This window comes from Carex rostrata, chromosome 9 (assembly GCF_964058835.1).
Source record: "Carex rostrata chromosome 9, lpCarRost1.2, whole genome shotgun sequence".
NCBI classification, from domain to species: domain Eukaryota; kingdom Viridiplantae; phylum Streptophyta; class Magnoliopsida; order Poales; family Cyperaceae; genus Carex; species Carex rostrata.
The window spans coordinates 8,067,686-8,091,222 of NC_135926.1; the positions used below are offsets into that span (position 1 = coordinate 8,067,686).

The 23,537-nt window shown below is 33.1% G+C and overlaps 1 protein-coding gene across 5 annotated transcripts; it reads right to left on the reverse strand.

The window, feature by feature from the left end:
- Positions 1 to 328: 328 nt before the first annotated feature.
- On the reverse strand, positions 329 to 4,717 carry LOC144559904 (Serine/Threonine-kinase, putative (DUF1639)). Of its 5 annotated transcripts, none has more exons than XR_013513286.1 (6): positions 4,428 to 4,717; positions 3,220 to 3,672; positions 1,499 to 1,823; positions 1,335 to 1,412; positions 956 to 1,088; positions 329 to 802 (listed from the first exon to the last, which is right to left on the reverse strand). XR_013513286.1 is itself a non-coding variant. In XM_078309072.1 (6 exons), exons 1-5 carry the CDS (start codon positions 4,433 to 4,435, stop codon positions 1,050 to 1,052), a joined length of 903 nt encoding a protein of 300 aa, XP_078165198.1. In that variant the 5' UTR covers positions 4,436 to 4,717; the 3' UTR covers positions 329 to 802; positions 1,004 to 1,049. The 5 variants fall into 5 exon arrangements, 3 of the variants coding, with proteins under 3 accessions (XP_078165198.1, XP_078165199.1, XP_078165197.1); XR_013513285.1 differs by having other exon boundaries at positions 951 to 1,088; positions 4,428 to 4,716; XM_078309072.1 differs by having other exon boundaries at positions 1,004 to 1,088.
- Positions 4,718 to 23,537: the final 18,820 nt, after the last annotated feature.

The window sequence follows — 23,537 nt, forward strand, 5'->3', positions numbered from 1 at the left end:
ACAACAATACTCTCGGTGTATTAAGTTCAGCATATACGCCAATCTGAAATGTGGGGTCTTACATTCTGATTTAGTGAATACGTGGGTATCCCGAATCGTACGTGATACATTAATGGCGCAATAAAGGTCTATATTAAATACCAATTACTTGAAATTGCGCGGTAATTCAGTTCAAAGAGAGAATATCAGAATAATTTGTTGCTTGTACACGAAGGAAAATTGCCAACTTGGCATTGATTGCTTTGTTAGCAAAGAAAAAAAAATAAATCATCATCATATACAATTTGCATCCCTTCATTGGTCTGTTGCTTAATATAAAGGAAAAGTCTTTGCTTAAAAAATAATTAAATAAAAGCATCATCAGAGTCCTGATAATTTTCACATATCATCGGTGTTTTTACTAACAAAAAGAACAGAAGTCAAAAACAAAGAAAAAAAAATGGAGAAGCAAAGACGGCCAAGGCAGTGTTGTCCCAATCCCTATCCTTATCCCTATCCCAACCAACCAATGCCAAAATACAAGAGGCCCGAAGCCGGAGGAGAGAAACCCCAGCAAACCAAAAACAGAAATCCCTTCTCTTCCACAAGAGGGCCTGGTTAGATATCCTTTCTACAAGGAGCAAAAGAAACTGTCATCCATCTCTGATCTTTCTTTCTTCTCCAAGGAGAACTTCAAAATGACCTCTTTGATTTCCTCCTGCCGTTCGGCCTAAAGCTCTGCTGCGGCGATCTTTCCTTCAGTACCAGCAAATTACTCTGAATCACTGTCCATGCTTTCCATTCCTTTCAAGCCTCTCCTCTTCTGCAACCATAGAAAACACCAACATATTATAATTAGGAGCTTTGAATAGATGCACTTATCAAATGTAAGATGCAACTACTATGCCGCAGATAAACTCAAAACTTCAAAAAAATAAGGATTGAGCGAATTGATAACGTCCATCAATAACCTCACCACATATCACGGAGCAGCGGGGCCCACATTTGAATAAGAAAAGCCAACCTGTTACTTTCACTCCTATCTTTAAATCAAAGACATCTCTCCATTTTTAGCTATACTGGAGATTTCCTTTTCTTTGCCACATCAGCTGAAGATATACCCAGTATAAATCATAACTTCACAAGATACAACAGCTTATTCCAGCTTCCATAAAAAAATGGAGAGGAATCAAACATTGTTTTCTATATCAATTTTGAATGTGAATTATCCGTGGTCTGTTTTTTCGAGTGGTTCCGCATGAATTATTAAAAAAAACAAATATGATAATGCATTTTAATAATTAAAGATATAAAAAAAATCTAAGAATGAACAAGATATATTTTCTTCAAATTACCTTCTTCACACATTTCTTCTCCCTCACTTCATACCGTCCCTTGGTCAGATCAGAGAGCCACATCCCAGGAAAAACATACTGAAATATACAATAATTAATCAGAATTAAAACAACCAATTTTAGACCAGAAAAATTATTTGGCCTTAGATTAGAGAAGTATATACCTGGAGGGTCTTGTCGACATTTTTTGCTCTCTTCTTCGGCCGCTGCGGGAGCTTTGTACCTTTCATGGCAAGAAAATCATCCTCTTTTTCCTTCCGGGACAGGGAGATGTAGATCCGCGGCCACTCAAAGTGCTCCAGCCCACCCTTATCTCCTCCAGTCCCGTTGCTGGTGGCCATCAGATCGTGATCTGACGGCTGGTGCTGCTTAGCGTCGGTCAGTATCGTGCCTGCCTCGGAGTGGTGGTGACCATTTGACTTGTGGTGGTTCTTCTCGGACTGCTGGGATCTCTTCTCACCCCGGGATCGGTGGTGCTCTTCAACGGCCCTGATCATTTTAGATTGACACGTGGCAGATTAGAATTGGAGGTGGAGTAGTTGAGGGGAGGAAAAAGGAAAAGTGTTGAGAGAACAATAACAAGGGACCCCAAGAGAGGCGAGATGGTAGTGCTTGTACCACACTAAACAAAAGATAATTAAAGAGAAAGTGGCTCTCTACTTATAAAAGCCCCCCACACTTGTACCTTACAGCTATGTAAATATGCCTATAGGAAAACAGAGGGGGAAGAGAGTGGTACAAAGATGGGTGTGTACATATCAAGACGGATAAAGTATTGCCATGTCAAAGGTTATTTAAGATTTTCTACCAAAAAATTCTTTTTTTTCCCAAATAACTATAATATTTTTTTAAATATTACGGAAATAAATAACGAGGTGATTTTTTTGAGAATCTTCTGAGTTAACACAGATCTAAAAAAAGAGAAAATAATTATCAATTCTCAGAGAATTTTCAAGAACAGGAACAGCAGGGAAATTTTCTACAATCGACTCCTTGCTTAAGAATCACATAGAAATAGCACATTTTTCAAATAAAAAAAAGGTTGAAATGTCAATAATAATGAACACAACTGGTTAATACTCATCATATACACGTGTATGCAAGAACCAACATTTAAAACTACATAATAGAGAAATCGAAAACCGGATATACCTGATTCTGACTACAATCCAACTACCAAAAATAACAACAGCTTAAAAATAGAATATAGGACCAATAATACAATATTGTCGTATTGACAAATATTTCGAAGTATATATTTTTTTTAAATAACAGAAAATTAATTGAAGGAAAAAGAATAAAGAAGAGAAGAGGAAGAAGAGAGGATCTTATCTAACCCCATCAATTTCCACAAGGACAAACCCCTGGCAGCTCACCAGAGAAACAAAAGCAAATAAAAAATATCAATAGCTGCTCCCACCACCATCACACCCCATCCAAACGACTAAACCAAATGACCAAGGGCATAAAAGTCAAATCACTGTAAGACCAATCTATAAGAATTTTAGGGCACACTAAAATGACCAATGCAAGGGCTTTTCTTACGAAATTTGAAATTACATACTGAAGCTCTATCGGTATAAAAAGAGATTTTGAATTTCAAACTGGAACGAACACGATTAGCTGTTCAGAAAGGTAAAGGCGAATCCCGGTAATTTTTAATAAAAAAATAAAGAAAGAGACTAAACAACCTAAAAGGACTTCAATAAAAAGAAAAGAGCACTGGGGACTGATCCGAAAATATTGACGCAACCCTCGAAAGAAATTAGGACCAAAACAACCTACCTTCCCCCAAATTCTAAACAGACTAACGGAGGTAAGCATCTCTCCCAAAAATAAAAAAAATAAAAAGGCAAAAAAAAAAGACGAAACAAAGAGAAATTACCTATGATGGTTAGGCAAAGAGACAGCGGACCTGAGATTGGCGCCTCTGGTGTAGGATCCGACAGGAAGTTGTGGCGGAGGCATCAATTTCTCTGCAGCGGTGGTACTCCCAGAAGATCGGCGCTGGATCTTAGCTGACCGCATGTGGGATGACGCTGAATCATCCCCGGCTTGGCCAGTCCGGGGACCACGTGTCCGCTTGTTGTGGCCCCACTGGAGCAGTAGATCCCCGCCACTGATTTCCCCATGATTTGCTGAAGTGGAAGTAGATGGAGCATCCGATGTCAATCTACCACCGCGTGACTTGGCATCTGAGTTGGGAGAGACCCGACCTTGGTTAGCGTTTGGGTTGGAGTTTGAAACAGGTGTTGGGTTCAGATTGGGAGTAAGTTCGGATTTTCTTCCTGTGGTTGCTGTGGGAAGCGGAAGGCAATCCGGGCTTAGTCTCTGGTATCTGCGAGAAAACAAAAATAAGCACAATGAGTTCAAAATTCATGCGAATCGTGCTGAATTTCAGGACAATTTTGACACATAAAGTTGCATTTTGTGAAAATTTCAAGAAAAAAGAATTCAGGTCGACCGGATTCAATCCACACAAAATTGTGACAGGAAATCAGGTAAACATATGAATCCATTAAATTTATCTGTTTGACTGAACACATGAGAAATCAGTCTGGGAGAAATTTTGTAGCCAAACCAAAAACAATCGGTAGATAAGATATGCTGCTTTATAAAATTTCTAGGAGATATCGAGAATGAATGTAAAAACCACAACGATATTGAAAGTAACGAAGAAAATAACTTGAACAACGCTTTCTCCTTTGCTAGATGAAAATCCAAAAAAGTAGGCTGAACAACTAAAGTAGACACAATACATATATAATGCAGGCAATCGAAGCTCCACGGATAACACTTTTGAGAACACAATTGATCAAAAACCAATTAAAATCGGAATTAGTACAAAACACTTGCATCTTCTAAAAAGGTTGAAAACATGTGTTTAGTTAAGTCCGATCAAATAGGAGTCCAAAAATCCACAAATAACTAAATCGACACTGAGATATCAGAAATAAACAATTTCAGCAGCCAAGATCAAAAAGGGAGAAAGAAACTACAAACACACTCGATCTGAGATAAATCAAACAAATCCAGGTAAAGAAAACAACATAGTGGTGTAGAGAGTGAGTTTAGCAGGGATCTGAAAGAAACCTCATCATATCAAATGCTGTGGAGATTGAAGGAACGCCTTCTTCAAATTGCAACCGTCAGACAAGCTCGCATCAATGGCGCTTTGGCGGCTCCAAAAGTGGATGAACTGGGACGTTCTTTGTTTTTCTCGCTAATACGAACTGAGCAAGAAACTTAATCGTTTAATTTCTCAAGAATGTCTAGAGAAATTGAAAGTAAGAGATGAAAGAAAGAAACAGAGAGGAGAGAGCCAGCAGCAGCAATGGCGATTGAAGCAAAACGAGAGAGAGAGGGGGAGAGAAGGGAGGTCCTAATAAGCGCTTTATCGCACGCGTTATTCCTATACTACCCCCGCAACTCTGCTTTATTACGGCAAATACCTTATCATTTATTTTCCCAAACTGCTCCTCCTGCGGGTCTTCTAGCAAAAAAATGCAATTCTTGGGTCTGTTTTCCAAAATCTAGCAGAGCCAAGCCCGAGTGCCTTCATGCGTCCTGATTCTATCAATGCATCTACATCCACACCGTCCATTTTCAATCAAAGAATTAATATTTCAAGTAAAAATTGTTCGTACGTACGGCCGGATTCATCCAATCTAACCAGCGCGCAGCGGTCCAGATGTTGCTGGATTATCAAATTCTATCCGTTCATTTTCCTAAATAAAAATAATTTTGTTTGTAAACTGGACACGTGTCACGTAGTTACAGGTCACCGGCTGCCTTACGCTCCAAGCACAGCTTCGGGTCCCACGAGTCATGCTTTCTTCCGCTCTTAACTTGAGCAACACCGGGTGTATACAGGGTAGCAACAACACCGGTCCTCAATTTGACTAGATTTGCACGGACTTGGTACATTGATGCGTGTCTAGAACGCTTTTCTTATGTTGAAGAGTTAATTAGGAGGTATGGATTTGAATGATTAAATCTCTTGAGCCAAGATCAAAAGGATATATGCGTTCGTGACGCTGTTATGGTCACGTCTCGGGGATTCAGATTCCAGATCAACGGATGCCATTTGATCTAGAAAATTTCAACCGTAGATTTGAGTTTTCGGTGTGCGCAACTAAATTTACAAGGCAGACACGCAGACGCAGGTGGTTATTATTATACACGGCTCCTCGAGTGAGTCTAGTTTCTCTGAGGATGCTAATTCTGTAGATTTTGTGTAGCGAGTAGATACCCTCTAAGAAGGTACATTTGCAACATCCAACAGTTTTGCACATAATGCCCATTGGGTTCGAATAAAAATAATCTTGTTGCTATTAGCTCCTACCGTTAAATTGGGTCTCCCGTATCGATTTCTATAATTTGGTGTGTTCGTGAGTTTTAACGACAATCTCTTTGAGAATTTAGTCGGCTTGACTGTAATTCGGGATCTGAACAACAACTCTGCGAGGCGGTTTGAGCGCGTGACTCGCTATACGGGGTACTTTTATGTAAGGCCTTTCTGAACAGCTTTTTATTATTAAAATCTAAATTTTGAAGGTGCATCCAGTCCGTTTCTTCCCAAAACTTCCAAGTGGTTCATGAGAAGAGTAGTTCCGAATTTCCGACCATCTCCTGTTTGCCAAAGCCGGACACATCCATTGACTGCCTATCGGTTGAGGATACAACATACCAAAGTAAAGAGGCTATTAATGGAAAAAAAAAAATTGTGAAAGTTCCATGGTGAGTAATTTTTTTTTTTTTTTTTGCTTCTAGTACTTCAATTTTTAATGCTCGTTTTAACTCGTCGCTTAATTGCACTGGAGCTGTCATATATGTTTAAATTCATTCATGTTTAATTTTCAAATGTTACCTTTACCTTTTTGCACCAAATAGAACCGTTTTATTTTTGTTGACATTTTAATTGGCAGCGCTTTGAAAAAAAAATATTAATACTGCTCAAGACTGATACACATGCTAAAATCTGCACATTTTTATATTATTTTAATATGTAAAAAGGGAAAAAAATATACGTTTATTAGAAATTGAACCCAAGACTGCACAAATACAAACTAAAACTCTAATCACTAGACTAAAACTACATATTTGTAATTTTATGAGGAGGACTAAACTAGGACTGGCAAAAAAACTCGTGGCTCGTGGCCCGCTTGGTATTCGCTCGTGACTCGATCGGTAACAACTCGTTCGTTAGTGGATCGAGTTAAAATTAGCTCGCTCGCTACATACTCGAGCCAGAATTAATGAGTTTGAGTTTGGCCTGGCTCGGCACGAGCCAGCTCGGTCGTTAACGAGCTATATATTTAATATACATAATTTAATAGTTTAATCGGATCCGTTCACATCAGATTGGGGATATTATGGTCTATGAATATTATAGCCAGTGTTATGGCAATTGCACTTTGGACTGTGGTTAAGTTGATTGGTAATTTTATATGGAATATGTGTGAATTAATTATAAGCAATTAAGTTAATTTGTATGAATTTGTTTGATTTGGTATGCATTAATTTATTCTGTGAATATATTTGTATGAATTTAGAATTTTGATATATTTGTATGTATGAATTTAGCTGTAAACTTAATTTATAGTAGTTGATTTGCTTAATTACAATTGAATTAAGAGCATTCTTCGGTAATTAGTCATATAAATATTATTTTGTTTTAGCCATAATTAATAAGATGTGTTATGAAAATTTAAGATATAGCAGGAAAGAAAATATACAAATTTATAAATTTGTCAAGCTAATCACGAGCTAGCTCGGCTCGCTCGGACAAGCCACGAATTGGTCTTGAGCAATAGTTTTAGCTCGGGACCTAAAATCTAAACTCGCTCACTCAGCTTGATACACTAACAAGCCGAGTACGAGTGTGACCTAGCTCGCTCTTTAACAGCTCGTTGCCACCCCTAGACTAAACTATATAAAATCTTTAAACAAAATAAATTTAATTAAATTTCAATATACATAATTAAAATTTTAAAATAATAAGGATGACTTAATCACCTTTGACTAAACTTTAGATCCGCCTCTACAAGTAGAGACTAAGTATGTTTTCCAAATCAAGATTTTTCTACAAGTGTATAAAGTATTGCTACGTCAGTGCTATTTTGTGATGATACATCAATGCATCACTAACGAGATTAATCGTGACACAAAACATTGGCGTGTCATCGAAGTTTTTGCAGGAAAATGCTTATGTATTGTTTGAATAAAACATCGCTAATGGGTCTATATTGTTTTTGAAATTTTAAACAGACGTAACTTTTGATAAGAAAATATGATTTCAGAGTATGACTACTTTTTAAAAAGACCGTGAAGAGATCTACAATCAATTTTTTTATTCCACTCAAAAAAAATTTCACCGCCAAAAAATGTCATTTAGTGTTTCAAAACTTGACTTTAATTTCTAATCATTGACAATTGTGTAATTTTTTATTTCAAATAGAAATTTTCGAGAAAATTTAATTTGAAAATAAATAACATTCTAAAATTGAGTAATAATATCATAAAAAAAATTCTTATGTCTACACAGACCTTGTCTGGTGGCACGCAGAGTTAGTTTACGTATGCTCCGTGAGGGGTGCGCACACAAGGTCTGCTTTTTAGGTAACATGGAATTTTTTTCTCGAAGTGTTGCTAATTTTGAATTTTGATTATTTAAAATGCTAATTAAAAAAATGACAAATAGAATTGCAGATTATCGAATATAGTGAACATATTATACCAAATAAGTTGGACATGATTTTTAGTTGGAAAAATGAAATTTTCTTTATTATTTTTAGCTGGGAGTGGGGAAGTAAATGAATTCGTTCAAACAAGCAAACTTTTCTGTTTATTAAATATGTACATCTCAATATTTTTTATATATTTTTTTACGAAAATTGAATTTACAACTCACTGTACTAAGTTCGTAGTTCTCAAATAAGTAAACTTATGAAATTAGATAGATATTGGATAGATACGCAACTTTTTTTTCTTTCCGAGGAATAGAAACTAGGTTTTGACCTATGCTATGTACTTTTTATGTTGTTTGAAATTTATAAATTTTATTCTGATTGAAAATTTATCATGCGAAATCTTGTAGTTTAAACATTTTATTATTTTTTAATAAGGATTCATGTTAATCCCGGCATTCATTTTTTTAGGTATCTCTTACATGAGTTTTCTCCGGATAGAAGTCAAACTCATCATTTTGAGAGGCCTATAATCCATTAATATATTGATTTTTTTCTTACTTTTGTGTTTTTCTTTATTGACATTTTCAATTAGTATATATATATAACTAATTTTGTTCTACCTGTACAGGATTGCATAAATAAACTATAATAATAAATCAACAAGGAAGCTGTATTGGTAATTGCCTACAGTTCCTAACATTAATTAGACTTTTACATCTAGCACTACTCAATTTATATTTCAGTGATGTTGACGAACAAATTAAAATAGACAGACAATAATTACTTTTTCTCTATTTGGATACTATGCTATTTTAATTTCACTTACTGCCAAACATGCATCCCTTTGTATGCATTTTTATCCAGGTCTCTCTCCAATAAAAGTTAAATAATACTATTAGAAGATGTATATTTTGGCACATATTTGTTGTCTAATCTAGATGTGTCGAAATTTTTATTTATACTATATTATTAAAAAGGAAGCAGCTAACAGTTTCCGGCCCTCAGTCCTCCGAAAATCTCCGGACTTTTTACACTAATCCTGTAAACATGTTCATTAGATCCTGTAATACTATGAAAACAATCATATAAACAAGTTCAATGGATGTTCTGCAGATGAAACCGCGTGGTCCCAGATGAAAACGCGTGAAAGTTGTTAAAAACGCGTGACAGTTGTTGAAAACGCGTGACAGTTGTTGAAAACGCGTGACAGCTGTTGGGGACCACCTTCTGTGAACATACACATAGTATCCTGTGAACATACACATATTATCCTGTGAACATACACATATTATCCTGTAAACATACACATATTATCCTGTGAACATACATATTGTACTTGAAATTATGGCAGTTGAAAGCGCGTCGGAACTAAGCTAAAAAGGAAGGCTTTTATACACAGAGATTTTTGAGAAACTGTAGCCCGGGGAACGTTACCTTTTCTCTATTAAAAATAAATAAAACACTTCAAGTTAGGGGGATTTCCATTAATATTCAGTCCGCCAAACTGTTTTGTAGCCCCATTCTTGAGGGGTTGCATATTGGTTTGGAGGTCCCTCAAAAACCTAAATATATTAAATATCACAGTGTTCTTTTGGATTTTTAGGGGTCTCCAAACTAGTATGCGGCCCTCCAATAATAGAGCTGCATAATGATTTGGCGGCCTGTCACACCCCGATCCGGAGGTGCAACAGTTCTATTGCGTCTATTTACCATTCAATATACGCAACATAAGGCATGAATTTTTTTATGCATTGCCAATAGCATTCATTATTTTTGCCACATCCCGAATTGATTAACAAGGATTACCTGACATTTATAGTGGATGATGCTAGAGATATACTCTCTACACCCTATCAGATATAATAAACTCAAATCCTGTACCTTTAGGTGACTCTATTGTCAATAATAACCTGGAAGAGTTTCTCTGACTTCGCATAATGAACTTGTAACCCACAAGAGAAAATGAGTGAGAAATAATTTATTATTTCTTAGTGTTGATTGCCACTCAGATTATTGGATTCCAAGAAAATCCATATTCAGAATGAAATCACCGCACGAGAAACAAACAGTTCATTTCATAATGACGAATGCAAATGCTCAATGACAATATCCAATTGAACAACAAAAATTACATAAATAAATCATAACTCTAGGAATCTTATCAGAAAAATGGTTTGGGTCAAAATGTTTAAACCATAAAGTCTGATAACGTTTGCGACCTAATCTTTACAATCGCTAAGTTTGATAACGTTTGATTTCTTAACTTTATAATTTCTAGTTTGTAACACTGACAGATACCATAACTTGTATCTGTCGTGTCAGGGCGTATACCGTTCTAACTATCCTGACAATTTGTTAGCACAACCAATACAAAAATAATATTACAATACTATCATTATCGGAAAGAAAATCAATGATAAAATAGTTATCACAGTTCATTAGTCTTACAGTCACAATTCACATTTACTTAGTATCCCCTACCCAACTGGTATTGGGTTCAGTTGGGCCATTCACGATATGAAATATCACATTTACTTAGTATCCCCTACCCAATTGGTATTGGGTTCAGTTCAGTTGCTAGCAAGACTTTACGATATATTAATCTTTTTTCTCCACTATATGAAGATTCAATAATTATAGTATTCAATATTCAATCAATTCAAACACTATGATTTCAAGCAATCATTTACAATAAGAATCAACAAATCGATAAGCAATATCAATATGACAGTCAATAAACTTACCTGTAATTCAGTTACAATTGTATTGGGCTATTCATATGATGCAACAGTTCAATTAATGCAGTTAATCAAATATTCAAAATGCACAGCGAGTTACGATTTAATTCCTAGTCATGAATCTCAGACTAATCCAATAATCTCGCACCTGATATCGTAGGGCAACAGGTGAGGTTGCTAACAGTATATTCTTCATGATCATGCTGTCTCATCAATCTTTCTCATAATTATGCTTACGTTAACAATAATATATACATTTTAATTAATAATATATACATTTTAATCACATCGTGTTATTCTTCAATTTTATTTCTTCTTTATAATTTACAAGTGCACACCTTTTAACCCAAAGCCTATTTAAATTCCTATAGTTCTTTATTTTTGCAATTTAGGCCCTCTAACAAGGAGATATTACCAAAGCATTCATATTTAACATATTTGACCTTTATTTATTTATGTTATTACAAATAAATTCCTAGAACAATCAACAGTAAGCACAATAAATTTGTATCACTATTTAGGAGGGTAAAGGATCTAATACCATCTCGGTATATCACTATAAAGGTGGTCAGTAGCAAGATATGTCAATCATGGTTAACGAATTCATACCCAATAAAGAAAATAAAGGAAAACGGAAGAAGATTATTCAATCAAACAACTCGTTTACCTCGATTCATAATATAGTAAGCCTTGCTTACTTGTTTATCAGAAGTTACCAAGCTCTAATCGAATCGGAGATCAAACAGACAAGAGGAAACAAATATACCTCATAGCTGCACAATACAGGCTGAGGAAGAAAGAGGCACATACAACCATCGATTCAATCACATCAGTCAACAAGAGAGAGAGAAAAACTCTTATATTTTTATTTTATTTATTTTCCTCTTTTTTTTACTTTTCTTTTTTTCTTTTCTCGTTTTATCCGGTTCTCTATTTTCTTCTTGTTTCTTATTTTTGTTTTCTTTCATTTACGGGAGAGAGAGTGTGGCCCCTATTTAGGAGAAAATAAGGTGAGGTGTAACACCATAATGGACCACGTGGCCTTAGTGCCATGGTGGTCATGTTTTTTTTTTTTTCTTTCTTTTTTTCTTAACTCTGCACTTTTATAAACTAACCTTTAAATTTTCAAAAATTGCATCTTAGTTCCAAAATCAATTATAAAAGAATAACATATTATCAAGTATTACTTTTTATTATTTATTATATATTTACTAAAAAATGTATAATTATCTCAATTGATATATTGCTATCTCTTAAATCTTTCAGTTAGATTTTGTGGAACTTAATATGTTTCAAAGCATCAAGTTATTATTTCGATTAAATATAGTTTCAAATGATTTGTTTGTTCCACTTAAAATGATATTAACACAAGTATATTTTTCATCCTTTCAGACAATTACTATTTGCCCCTTAAATATTACCTAATTTTATTGAAAAATATCTTCAAGCATTTTGTATATTAACTTCAGTCATTAATTTCATTTATATATTTTGCATAGTGTTACACGGCCTGAATATTTCTAAAAATCTCCAATAATCATAGTTTATTGGTATAAATAAAAATTTCCTATATATTAGATGTGCAGCCATAATTAATATTACATTTCAAGTCGAGTAATTATTCTTTCAAATTTTATGAAATCGTCCAATCAAAACCAAATGGTCAAGTTTTGACAACTATGTTATCAATTCTGTTTGAAATAAATCTTACATGTTATTCGGATCCCAACCGTTTGATCTTCATTGAAATTTCTGCATGAAAAAATTTGAACGGTTAGAACCGGAATAATAGGTTCTTGTAATTCCTTTAGAATAACAGCAGCTTTATTTCCATTATGTTTATAAATGGAGTTTAAGTCCAAATAACGTAATGCTAGTTAGGGTATGTTCGGCCGTTTAAAGAGAACAGAAATGAAAATTTTTGAATGGCCGAAATACTATGCGTGTAGGCTGATTTTCGCGAAGTCTAAGTAAATATTTTTTTACCACGCGCACAGTAAACGACCGAACAGGCCCTTGTTCTCTGACGATTTTGAGAACCGCAAGTCCACAATAAGGGCATATTTTTTATTTATAGAAATTACATTAATTATATATGATTTTAGAAATTTTAATCTTGTAGAAGGAATCATTTTTTTTAATTCCTTTTAAAGAGAATTTGGACTTCTTTCAGTTCTTTTAAGAACCGTATATCATTTTTTTTTCTGCGCAGTAGAAGATCTTGTCCTTTAAGAGAAGCACGGAGTGTGTGGATCTGAATTAGCTCAAAGGAACAAAAATAAAATTTTGGGTACATGCTCTTTTATGGTATGTGAGAAAGTGATATACTGTACGGTTTCTAAGGGCGTGTTCAGAATTTACTATTCACCTGAGAAAAAAAAAATTCACTCAAACTGAATTTTTTTTTCTCACATGAACAGTAAAAATTAGTTTAAAAATTTCACAATCTCATTCTTATTCTTATTCCTCTCCGTCTGCTGAACACGCCTTAAGGTTATGCTCCACAAACACAAGGTAAAACCTCATTAATGTAAGGAGAAGGGAGGAGACAGGGAATAGAAGCCCCCCTCTACACAATAATCTCACATTCTGAATTGGGAGTGAAGATTTTCATTAAAAATCAACACAATGCTAACCTTACCTTCCCTCTGCACATTATTTGTTCACCTCTGCCCCCTCTCTGCTTTTTCTCTTCTGGAGTAGGTGAAATCGTCATTCAACTTCGGTCCTAGGTGAGGCTCATCTCCGCACAATGTTTTTCTCTTCTTCTCCCTAAGAATTCTCCTAATTGAAGCAGAGTCTAAAGGGACCGAGAAAAAAATATTGCGTAGCTTTTTGAAGGGATCGATTTTTTTTTTTTCAGTTCCTTGTAAGGAATCAAAATTTTAAAAACAGTCTGTCTAATATCTTATATTATTTTAATATAATTTCTACAAATAAAAAATTCTTATTGCAATAAGGCCACAAGGAACCTCCATTTCTCACATGGATACCCTTTTCCATTTGTATGATTGATACAAGTTTTAGCATTGTTTTGGTAATTCTAAAATTTTCCTATATTTGAAAGGCCGTTGCCAAACATTGCCTTTTAGCATGAATTGGGACCAGTGTAACAAAATGCGGTCTATGCGGTTCCGAACCGCATAGAAAATTAATATGCGGTTCCGCATATGCGGCCGCATATTCGGCCGCATAATTTTTGACCGCATACCGCATATGATCCGCATATGAACCGCATATACCGCATATGAACCGCATATGAACCGCATATGAACCGCATATGATCCGCATATGAACCGCATATGAACCGCATATGATCCGCATATGAACCGCATATGAACCGCATATGATCCGCATATGATATTGTTATTGTGTATTCTTATATATGTATGTTGCTTTTATATTAGAGAATAATGGATATAAAATAGTTCTACAAATATGTATATTCTTATTCTAGTTGTGAGATTATGCTTCCAAATATATATGAATTTTTATTTTAAAATCCGCATATGCGGCCGTATACCGTATATGCGGTATGCAGTGACTTTCCGCATACCGCGTAGAAACCGCATTTTATAACACTGATTGGGACAAAGAAGATGGCAATCTAATTTAGGTCTCTTACGGAGGGAAATAAATCTGATGTTATTCTCAAGGAAAAATTTAGTTAGTTAATTTTTGTTACGATTTGCATATGAAAAACTTATTTTGTTGAGATTTGTGTATCAAAAAGTTTGAAAATAACATGTTCTTGTTATTCCTTTTGGATTAACAACATATTTATTTATGTTGCGCAGTGTTAATCAACGCGTGCATGTCGTCGCGTAGATCTACTCTTATCAATAGAGTGGAGTAGATCCGATTGGTTTTAAAACCGTTCGATCTTTTTTAAGACTTGCGCGGATGAAAATTAAAGCGTAACACACAAATTTTAAAATGGATCAAACAGCCTAGTGCCCATCAAACTAAAGTAAGTTTGATGTCCATTGATCCTACTCTGCTCCACTCTTTACGGTCTTACCAAATGATAGAACTAATAGATAAATAATTAATAAAACATATAGCGATTAATGGAGATATAGAATAAAGAACCGCAATTAGTGAAGATTGTGCACATAAGTTTTCATTTATTTTTGTAATTTTATAATTGATATTTCATAAAGAATATTAAATTTGTAATTTTTTATTTATGCCGCATCATTTATATTATTTTTCGTCCGATTAATTTTTCTCTCTCTTGATTTCTTAATTGGATGACTCATGAATTATGAGTCTGTTCTTCATTTAAAAGATATATATTTTGTGCATGAGATGCAATAATATTAAAGACTATATTTTTTTTTGTTTTGCTGTTAAATTATCGCACGGTTAATCGTGTTGGTTATTATTGTATATTTTTAAAGTTTCCAAAAAAGTATTTATTATGTTCAAATTTTTCTAAATGCAATTCATTTTTCACAAAAACTTTAATTTTAAAACTAATGTTTATTTAACACATATATTTTTTTCCCCAGACAAAATCTGAAAAACAATCCTTGAAAGAAGAACCACACACTTAGTTCAATTAGTTTTTTTTTTTTGAAAGAAGTGATATAGTCACCGATTTTCATAGAACAAAATACCATATAATATTCAACTGACTGGTATCAGATACATCAACAAAACATACGACAATAAATAATAAACCTAATACATCATAGCAATAACCAAAAGCAAGACACTTAGCTCAATTAGTTAAGATAATATTTATTTATGAATGCATTCAGTATCTAATTTTTTAAACATATATACAATATGTTGAATATTTAATTATTTATCCTTAACAATGAACTAGTTATTTTTCACAATAGCGATAGAATGATCCGATTTTTTTATTTATATAAAAAAATAAAAAAAAATAATCAAAGAGGAACTGTATTTTTAAAACTACCCGAATTGGAATATTTTTTTCCGAAAACTCATGTCTAAAACCGAAATTTTTTTCCGAAAATGGGATTTCCCGGTCTCCAATTTTTTTTAATAAACTCATTTACATATATACATATACATATATTATATTATATTATATGGAACCTGCTAGCATGCTACGTGTAGCATAGAGGGCCTCCGTGCAATGGCTCAATATTCGACTTTCCAAAATCATAACGGTCGATCCGAACCGTTCATCTTGTTGTCTATATTAATATGTGTTTGGAGACCAAATTTTACATTTTTTGAAATTTTTTTACTATTTTTTTAGATTTATTGAAAATGTTGTTTTCTTATGGTCCAAATTTGTTGAAAACAACGATTCTCGATAAATCTAAAAAAATAGTAAACAAATTCTAAAAAAATGTAAAATTTGGTCTCCAAATACATGTTAATATGGACAACAAGATGAATGGTTCGGATCGACGGTTAGGATTTTGAAAAATCGAATATTGAGCCGTTGCACGAAAGCCCTCTATGCTACGCGTAGCATGCTAGCATATTCCATATTATATATACATATACATATATTATATTATATATACATATATTATACATATATTATAAAAAAACAAACCCAAACGACGTTTATAAACAAAATATCGATCGTTGTATGCCTACCATTAAACAAAAACTTAAACTGAATTTTTGAGGCACTAAACGACGTTTTTTTGTAATTCTGATGGTTCGGATGTCCGGGGATTTCCTCGAGCAAAATTTGGATTCGTCTCGTCCCCATCTTTCAGAAAAGTGGTAATATGCCCAAATCTGACTTTCCTAGCCAAATTTATGGTTGTTTAAAGTTTTTCGAAACCTCAACTTTGGAAATTCATAACTAACTGTAGAAAATCCAAAAAAAAATGAAATTTGTATCAATTCTGTGTATTTTTGAATGCTCTACATGCTGATGTAATCATTTTTGCAGTTTGGTCCTTGTATCAGTCCAAACTTGCTGATTACCAGCAGATGTCAAATTTGATATACATATACATATATTATACATATAAATTTTTTATTTATATCCATTTGTTTTTTAAAATAACCAAATATGGACTGGAATTTCAAAAGTATCCAAACCGGCAAAAAAATTTTCGGTCTTCACACCAATTACTGGAAAAATTTATATGTATATTATATGTATAATATATGTACATATAATACATATAAAAAAATGAGTTTATAAAAAAAAAAATTGAACATCGGGAAATCCCATTTTCGGAAATCTTTTTTGTGGTTTTGGGACTAAAAACCAGAATTTTTTTTCCGAAATTGGGATACTGGATTTTTTTTTTCCGATTTTAGACATGAGTTTCCGGAAAATTTTTTTCAGATAATTGTTGCTAAAACCGGAAAAAAAAATCCGATTTGAGTACTTTTGAAAATACAGCCCCCTCTTTGGTTATTTTTTATTTTTTTGGATATAAATAAAAAAATCGGTAAAATGATCATATAACATATGAGATCGTGTTTCTATCGTGTTTCTAACATTAATTTTTAGTTCTAACAAGAATACTGTTCTTGTAAATTCTTAATTACTTTTATTTAAGATCTCTTTGTTCCGTTTAACGCATATTCACAATTCTCACGATATTGATAATGATAGGAAAGCATAATGATGACATCCTTATGACTTTCGTACCATCACTAGGCACACTTTGAGCTGAAATTTTTATTTATACTATTTTAAGAAAAAACAAAACACCTTTGAAACTGGGGAATTTCAAAAATATTTGGGCCGCCAATTCAGTTTGTGGCTTCATTTTTGGAGGGCTGCAGATTGAATTGAAGGCCTCCTGAAAATCAAAATATCAATATATTACAATGCATTTTTTGATTTTTGAGGAGCCTCTAATTTAATGTGTCCCCTCAAAAATGAGACCGCAGATTGAATTGGCGGTCTGGTTATTTTTAAAATTCTCCAAAAAAACGTGGTTTTTTAGCTTTTCTTTTTTAGAATATGGTATGAATAAAAATTTCGGCGAGGATTAAAAGAGAGATGAAAGTGCGTAACTAGTTCTTTTAAAACATATACTTGAGATTTTTTTTAAAAAAAGAGAGAGATGAAAGTCTCTGTCTTCACATCTTATTTTTGTTATTACAAATAATTTTTCTATTTTAATTTCGAACCTGCAACATTTCACTTTTAATACACAAATCGGTTCTAAATTGAGATTGTTAAATTAAAAAATTACAAGGACTCTGTCTTTATGTAAAGAAAAGTACACTTTTACATAAAGTATCTAAAAATGGAAAAAGAAAACACTAATAAACACACTCCTTTTGAAAATCTAAAATGGAAAGTATGTCGTGTCCACATCTTTTACGTAAAAGTTGAGAGAGCCAAGCAATGCTCACAATTAATTATTGGTCACATATAATTAATTTTTTCTCTAAAAAAAATAATTTTTAATAGCAATCGGCTCAAAAATATACACTCAACAAAGTTCATGTGATAAACGATAAAATTAAATTTGCAATCAAGGTATTCAACATAAAATGTCAAGAAACTCGTTCTACAATTTTGATACAATATACTTCATTCTAATAATATCGTTAAAAATGGATTTTAAAATTTTACCTTATAAAGCTAAAGACACTTTTAAAATTGTATAAATATCAATAAGAAAATAAATAACACGTGTAAAATTTAATATTTTAAAAAAGGTTGAAATTTCAACCCTTTCTATATCAATATTTCTAAAGATGAAGATTCTAATTGCACACATTTTAGTCATGACAGGTTGTCACAACCTTATCTTTTGAATTAATATTCTAAAACCTGAAATTCAAACCTACTAATACAATCCAAAAATCTTGGCCGTCTTCACAACATACACATTCATGTAAAATTCAATTTTCTTTGAATTTCTCTTTATAAAATTAACATCTCAAATTCTCAATAGACGAACTCACTAATTCTGGTCTAATACGGTAAAATTTCTTCATTCATTGTATTAAAAAAGTTACATAAATATCTTCATTATGAAGAAGATAAAAATCTATTGTTTTAATTGATTCATTTAATTCCGAACTTTAAATATTAAATAAAAATACCGTTATAAATTCCCACCTTTAAATATCCCCGACATAATTTAGTTACTTTCAGAAAAAGTTAAATAGATAAGGATATATTTTCAAAAAATCAAACGTAAAATTCGGTATCATAAATAAGTGTATATTTTCGTTTGATTCGGTATCATAAACAAGTGTATATTTTTAAAAATGATTTGAATGGTCAAATATGAACTTTTGAAAAGAAAACTTTAACAATTCATGACAGTGAAGTTCACGGCACCGAATCTCTCCTCGATTTTATAGTGTGCTTCGGAAGGAATTTGTATTTTCTGTATGAACTAAAAAAAGAATTTTCTGAGTTAACTCAAAAAAGAATTTTCTGAGTTAATCCATCTGAACCATTCTATTTATTTTAAGATTTGTACGGACTAGATCTACATTAACAATGAAGGCCTCTGAATTATAGACTGTGACTTGATTGGTTCTATTTAAAATCAAACGGCTGAGATATGTTAGTTCAAAAGATGTTTTTTTAAATTAATGCAGACGATGCAGACTTCTTCAAAAAGGGAGGGAAAGAAAAGAAAAAAGAATAGAGATAGTGTAAAGAGTTATTTCTTTTTACATTATGATTTGGAGTTTTAAAATTTGAATAATTTATATATAGAATTGATTTTCTCTACCTTATAAATTATGTTCAAAAGTAAACATGGTATGATAAAATTTGGTCACCTCTCCTTTCTGAGTCTGCATCTGCTGAAATGATTTTAGCGACCCTGCAATCTCTCTCCTCTCTCTTCTTTCTCTCTCCTGAAATGATTGCAGGGCCATTGAAATCCTCTCAGGATTTTAGCCGATATGAATTCCTCCCTTCTCCGGAGTCCGTGTCCTATCAAGTATCTGAGATAAAATTTTAAAAAATGAACGGTCCAGATTAACCCAGCTATACCAAACTCAATTCGAAATCAGTTGGGACTTTAGAGAGTCTGCTTTGAAATTCGTACCTGAGGTGATATGGATTCCTTTCTCCGTCCCTCCACTCCAGAATCAGATCTCCTGTCCCCTGGGGTGCAGGAAATTCCTGTCCCCAGAGTCACTGCGGGGTGGGCCCGGTTACTGTTAAAGGGTTTAGGGTTAAAATGGTTTAGGATTTAGAGTTAAATGGGGGTCCACTCTGCAGTGATTCTGAAGGCAGAAACAAAGGAGCAGACAATTCGGTTCCCTCCACTCCTATACTTCATTATTAAATGCAAATACAGTGCAATACCTGACCGTACAGAATAAGACTTGTCTATTTCAATCTGGCAATAATTTCAAAACAAACCCTCTTTTTATATATAATATCTTTGAGTACGAATAGAAATTATGCTTGTATTTTATTAACCACAATTAATTACATTATATAGTTGAAGTTTCGAGAAGTAACTCTAGGTGAATGAATTCAAAGGATGGGCTGTGAAAAAACAGTCCAAACACCAAATTCATCTGATGTCACAACACCTTTCTTTGTGTTGTTCAATTCCCTTCCCTGAATCATCAATGATTAGAGATTGATATGCAGTTGGTATGTATGCAAAAATTGACAGACAACAAAGGAACCGATTTATTGTCTACAAATCCACGGACATGTCACGAAATTCTCCAAATCCAAATTCAAATCCAACACCTGTGTCGGTGTTAACTGTTACATGATCTTTTGTGAGTATCCATAAAAGAGGGCAACAACATGCCCTTACTTGATAGGTTGTATCTGCCTAAGGGCTTCAACTTAAAATAAAAACAAGAAGAAGAAGAAGATAGGTTATATCTTGATTTGGCAAATTCTGACTCCAATCAACCAATTTGATTATATTCAGATCGAAATTAGGATTAAAAAAATAATAATTTGAACCCGGATATGATTTGAAACCTAAAAATATATAAATATTATGAATTGAAAATTATCAGCCTCTGCTAGGATTTCAAAAAAGAAGAAGAAGAAGAAAAAGATGTAAAAGTGGGGATTTGATAATAATACTACAAATGTCAACGGATCAACTTGTGCTATGGAATTATATCTCTGTTTTTAAAATTCAAACAGTCAAACTACTTAACATAATCTGCTTGTGAAAATATATTTAGATATCAAATTTAACATTTTTTTTATAATTTTTTAACTATTGCTTTAATATAGGCTGAACTTGACTATCTAAAAATAGTGATTTTCTATTTTTCTCAAAAATAGTTAAACAAATCTAAAACTATAAAATTTGATATTTAAGTATATTTTTATATGCAGATTTTCAAATCAATTGTACAAACTTTGAAAGAGAATATATGTTAAAACTTTGAAAACAAAAATATGAATCCATAACCTCTCGTAAGAGATGAATCCAAACTATTTGAAATTTTGATCAGCATTTTAGTACAGAGGGAACGCTGCCCGCGGAATTTTTAAAGTAGTGTGCAAAAAATAAATGAGAATTGACAGAAAAAGTTTATAAAAAATGAAGGTCTCTGCAGTAATAAATAAAATCTCGATCGTCTTTAATTTTCTTTCTTCTTTTTTTTAAAAAAAAAAAAAAATGTAGAAGTCAACTTCTCAAATTCCATTCTTTATTTTCTAACTGCCTCAAATCTCTAGAGTCACTTATCTTTTAAAAATTAAAGTATAAAAGAAATAAGAACCTGAGACTTATTTTTCTTTAAAAAAAACTATTTGAGAATCGAAAATTTCGAATTTGAGATGATTCAAATCCTAAACAATCTGAATAAAAATGACCTGTATTTTGAAATATCCGAATCTGAAAGAACATGATGGTTGACCAAATCTTAACCTGAACCAAAACTAATCCTTACTTAAATATAACCCGGTATGAAAATAATTTTCATGATTTTGTAAAATATATCAGATGCTGCATGAAATTTTTATGCTGACCTATATTACTCAAAACTCAGATCCGAAAAAATGTATAAATCGATCAATAATAACTAAATTGAACTTAAAATATACAACACGAACATTTGTTCGATTATATAAAAAATTAGTCCACTGAAATATAATTATACGTTAGTTTTAATCTTTTTCGTGTTGTATGTTCGCTCAACAGTACTTTATATCCAACAATATTGTCCAGTCCGAATTTGATAACATTGATTTGTTTACAGTATTTTGCAAAAGCGGATGGAGCAATTAGAAATTTTCAATTATATATTATATGGTAGCCAATATGAAGGGTTTCGGATAGGTTATATGTGCAATAATTTGAATCAGTTCATAATTTGTTCACTACTTGAAAATCAAAATTTATGTATAAAACTAAAATATGCAGTCAAACTCTTCTTTTTTGCACTTTAGTCTCTCTCTATTTCATCCCACTATTCCATGATAGAGGTGAAATTGGAGAATAGAGACTTTTTCACACCTGAAAATTAGCTCAATTTCACTTTTCCACTATCTCAAACATGCTGAACATGATGTATATAATTGTATGAAATTAAAACCTCTTCTCTTTTGTATTCTTTCACTATTCCATACATTTACCGAACATACCCTTAAAAATGAGTTTTCAACTTTTCAAACTTTTCAAGAACTTTTAAAAGTAGCAGCATTTTAAGCACAACTACATTCTCCAACGAGTATCCTCTTAGATATCCTAAATGAGACTCACAACTTTACGGTTCAGATTTACCTTCAACCAGATCAAAATCAATCCGATCCGATAGTTATCTAGATGTAGAGTTCTTTTCTAAAATTCTTGTCAGTTTAAAAGAACGGTCCGAAATCACTGATTCTATCGAACACCATCCTTACTGTACCTCGGAGAATCCGAATTCTACATTCTCTGGTTTCCTCTTTTGCTGATATATTTTATCCCCTAATTACATCATCTCTCGGTACTAATGAAACATAGACCACATGTTTTTAAGCTACCGAACAAATTGGTCACGAGTCCCTACCCATTATTCAAAACGGGTCCGGATCTCCTAGATTAATCAAAATTTGAATTTGAATCCGGTCCGAAGTTGATATTAAGGATCTCTTTAACATTCATGCAGATTTTAATCGGGCAGTCCCATCAATGGCCTGTCCTAGAAATTAAACAGGATAATCGCCTGTTGTGAATGAATTCGGATCCCATAAATTAATGCAATAATAGCTGTTTGATCCGTGATACAAAAAATTACTTCGTGGTCCGAAATTTTTATTTATACTCTAATCACAAAAAAATAAAAAAAATAAATCAAATCACCTCAGATTAATGGGAATTCGAGAAATACCTATGCCGTCAAACCATTATGTAGCCCTAAAGACTGGAGGCCGCCATATGCCCCTACGGCTCTAGTTTAGAAGCCTCTAAATAGTTCTAGCCAGTGTTATCAGAATCGGACCAGACCGGCCGGTTCGGCCGGAAAAAACCGGAATCGGCCACCTGTCCGGTTCGGTCCTTTCAATTACTGCTTTTGTTGTTGTATCGGTTAAAAGTGGTTTTATTGGCCGGTTCATGTCAAAAATTCGCTAGAGAAAACCGGGTTAAACCACAGTTCAAATCATATCTTCCTATTTCGCTAGATTCATCCTCTTGCAGAAGCGATAATTTTGATCAAGTGGAGATGGAGCGTGATACTTTTAGTGATCTGTTGTGGATACCTCAGAACCATCATAGGGTGTGTCTGGCTTCTGGGGAGGTAAATATTTAGTTATTTTCTATGTTTTCAAGTTCAAACAATCGATCTAAACCATTCAACATGATCCTTATACGTACTTGTAGATCAAATTTTACATTTTTCACAATTATTTTATTATTATT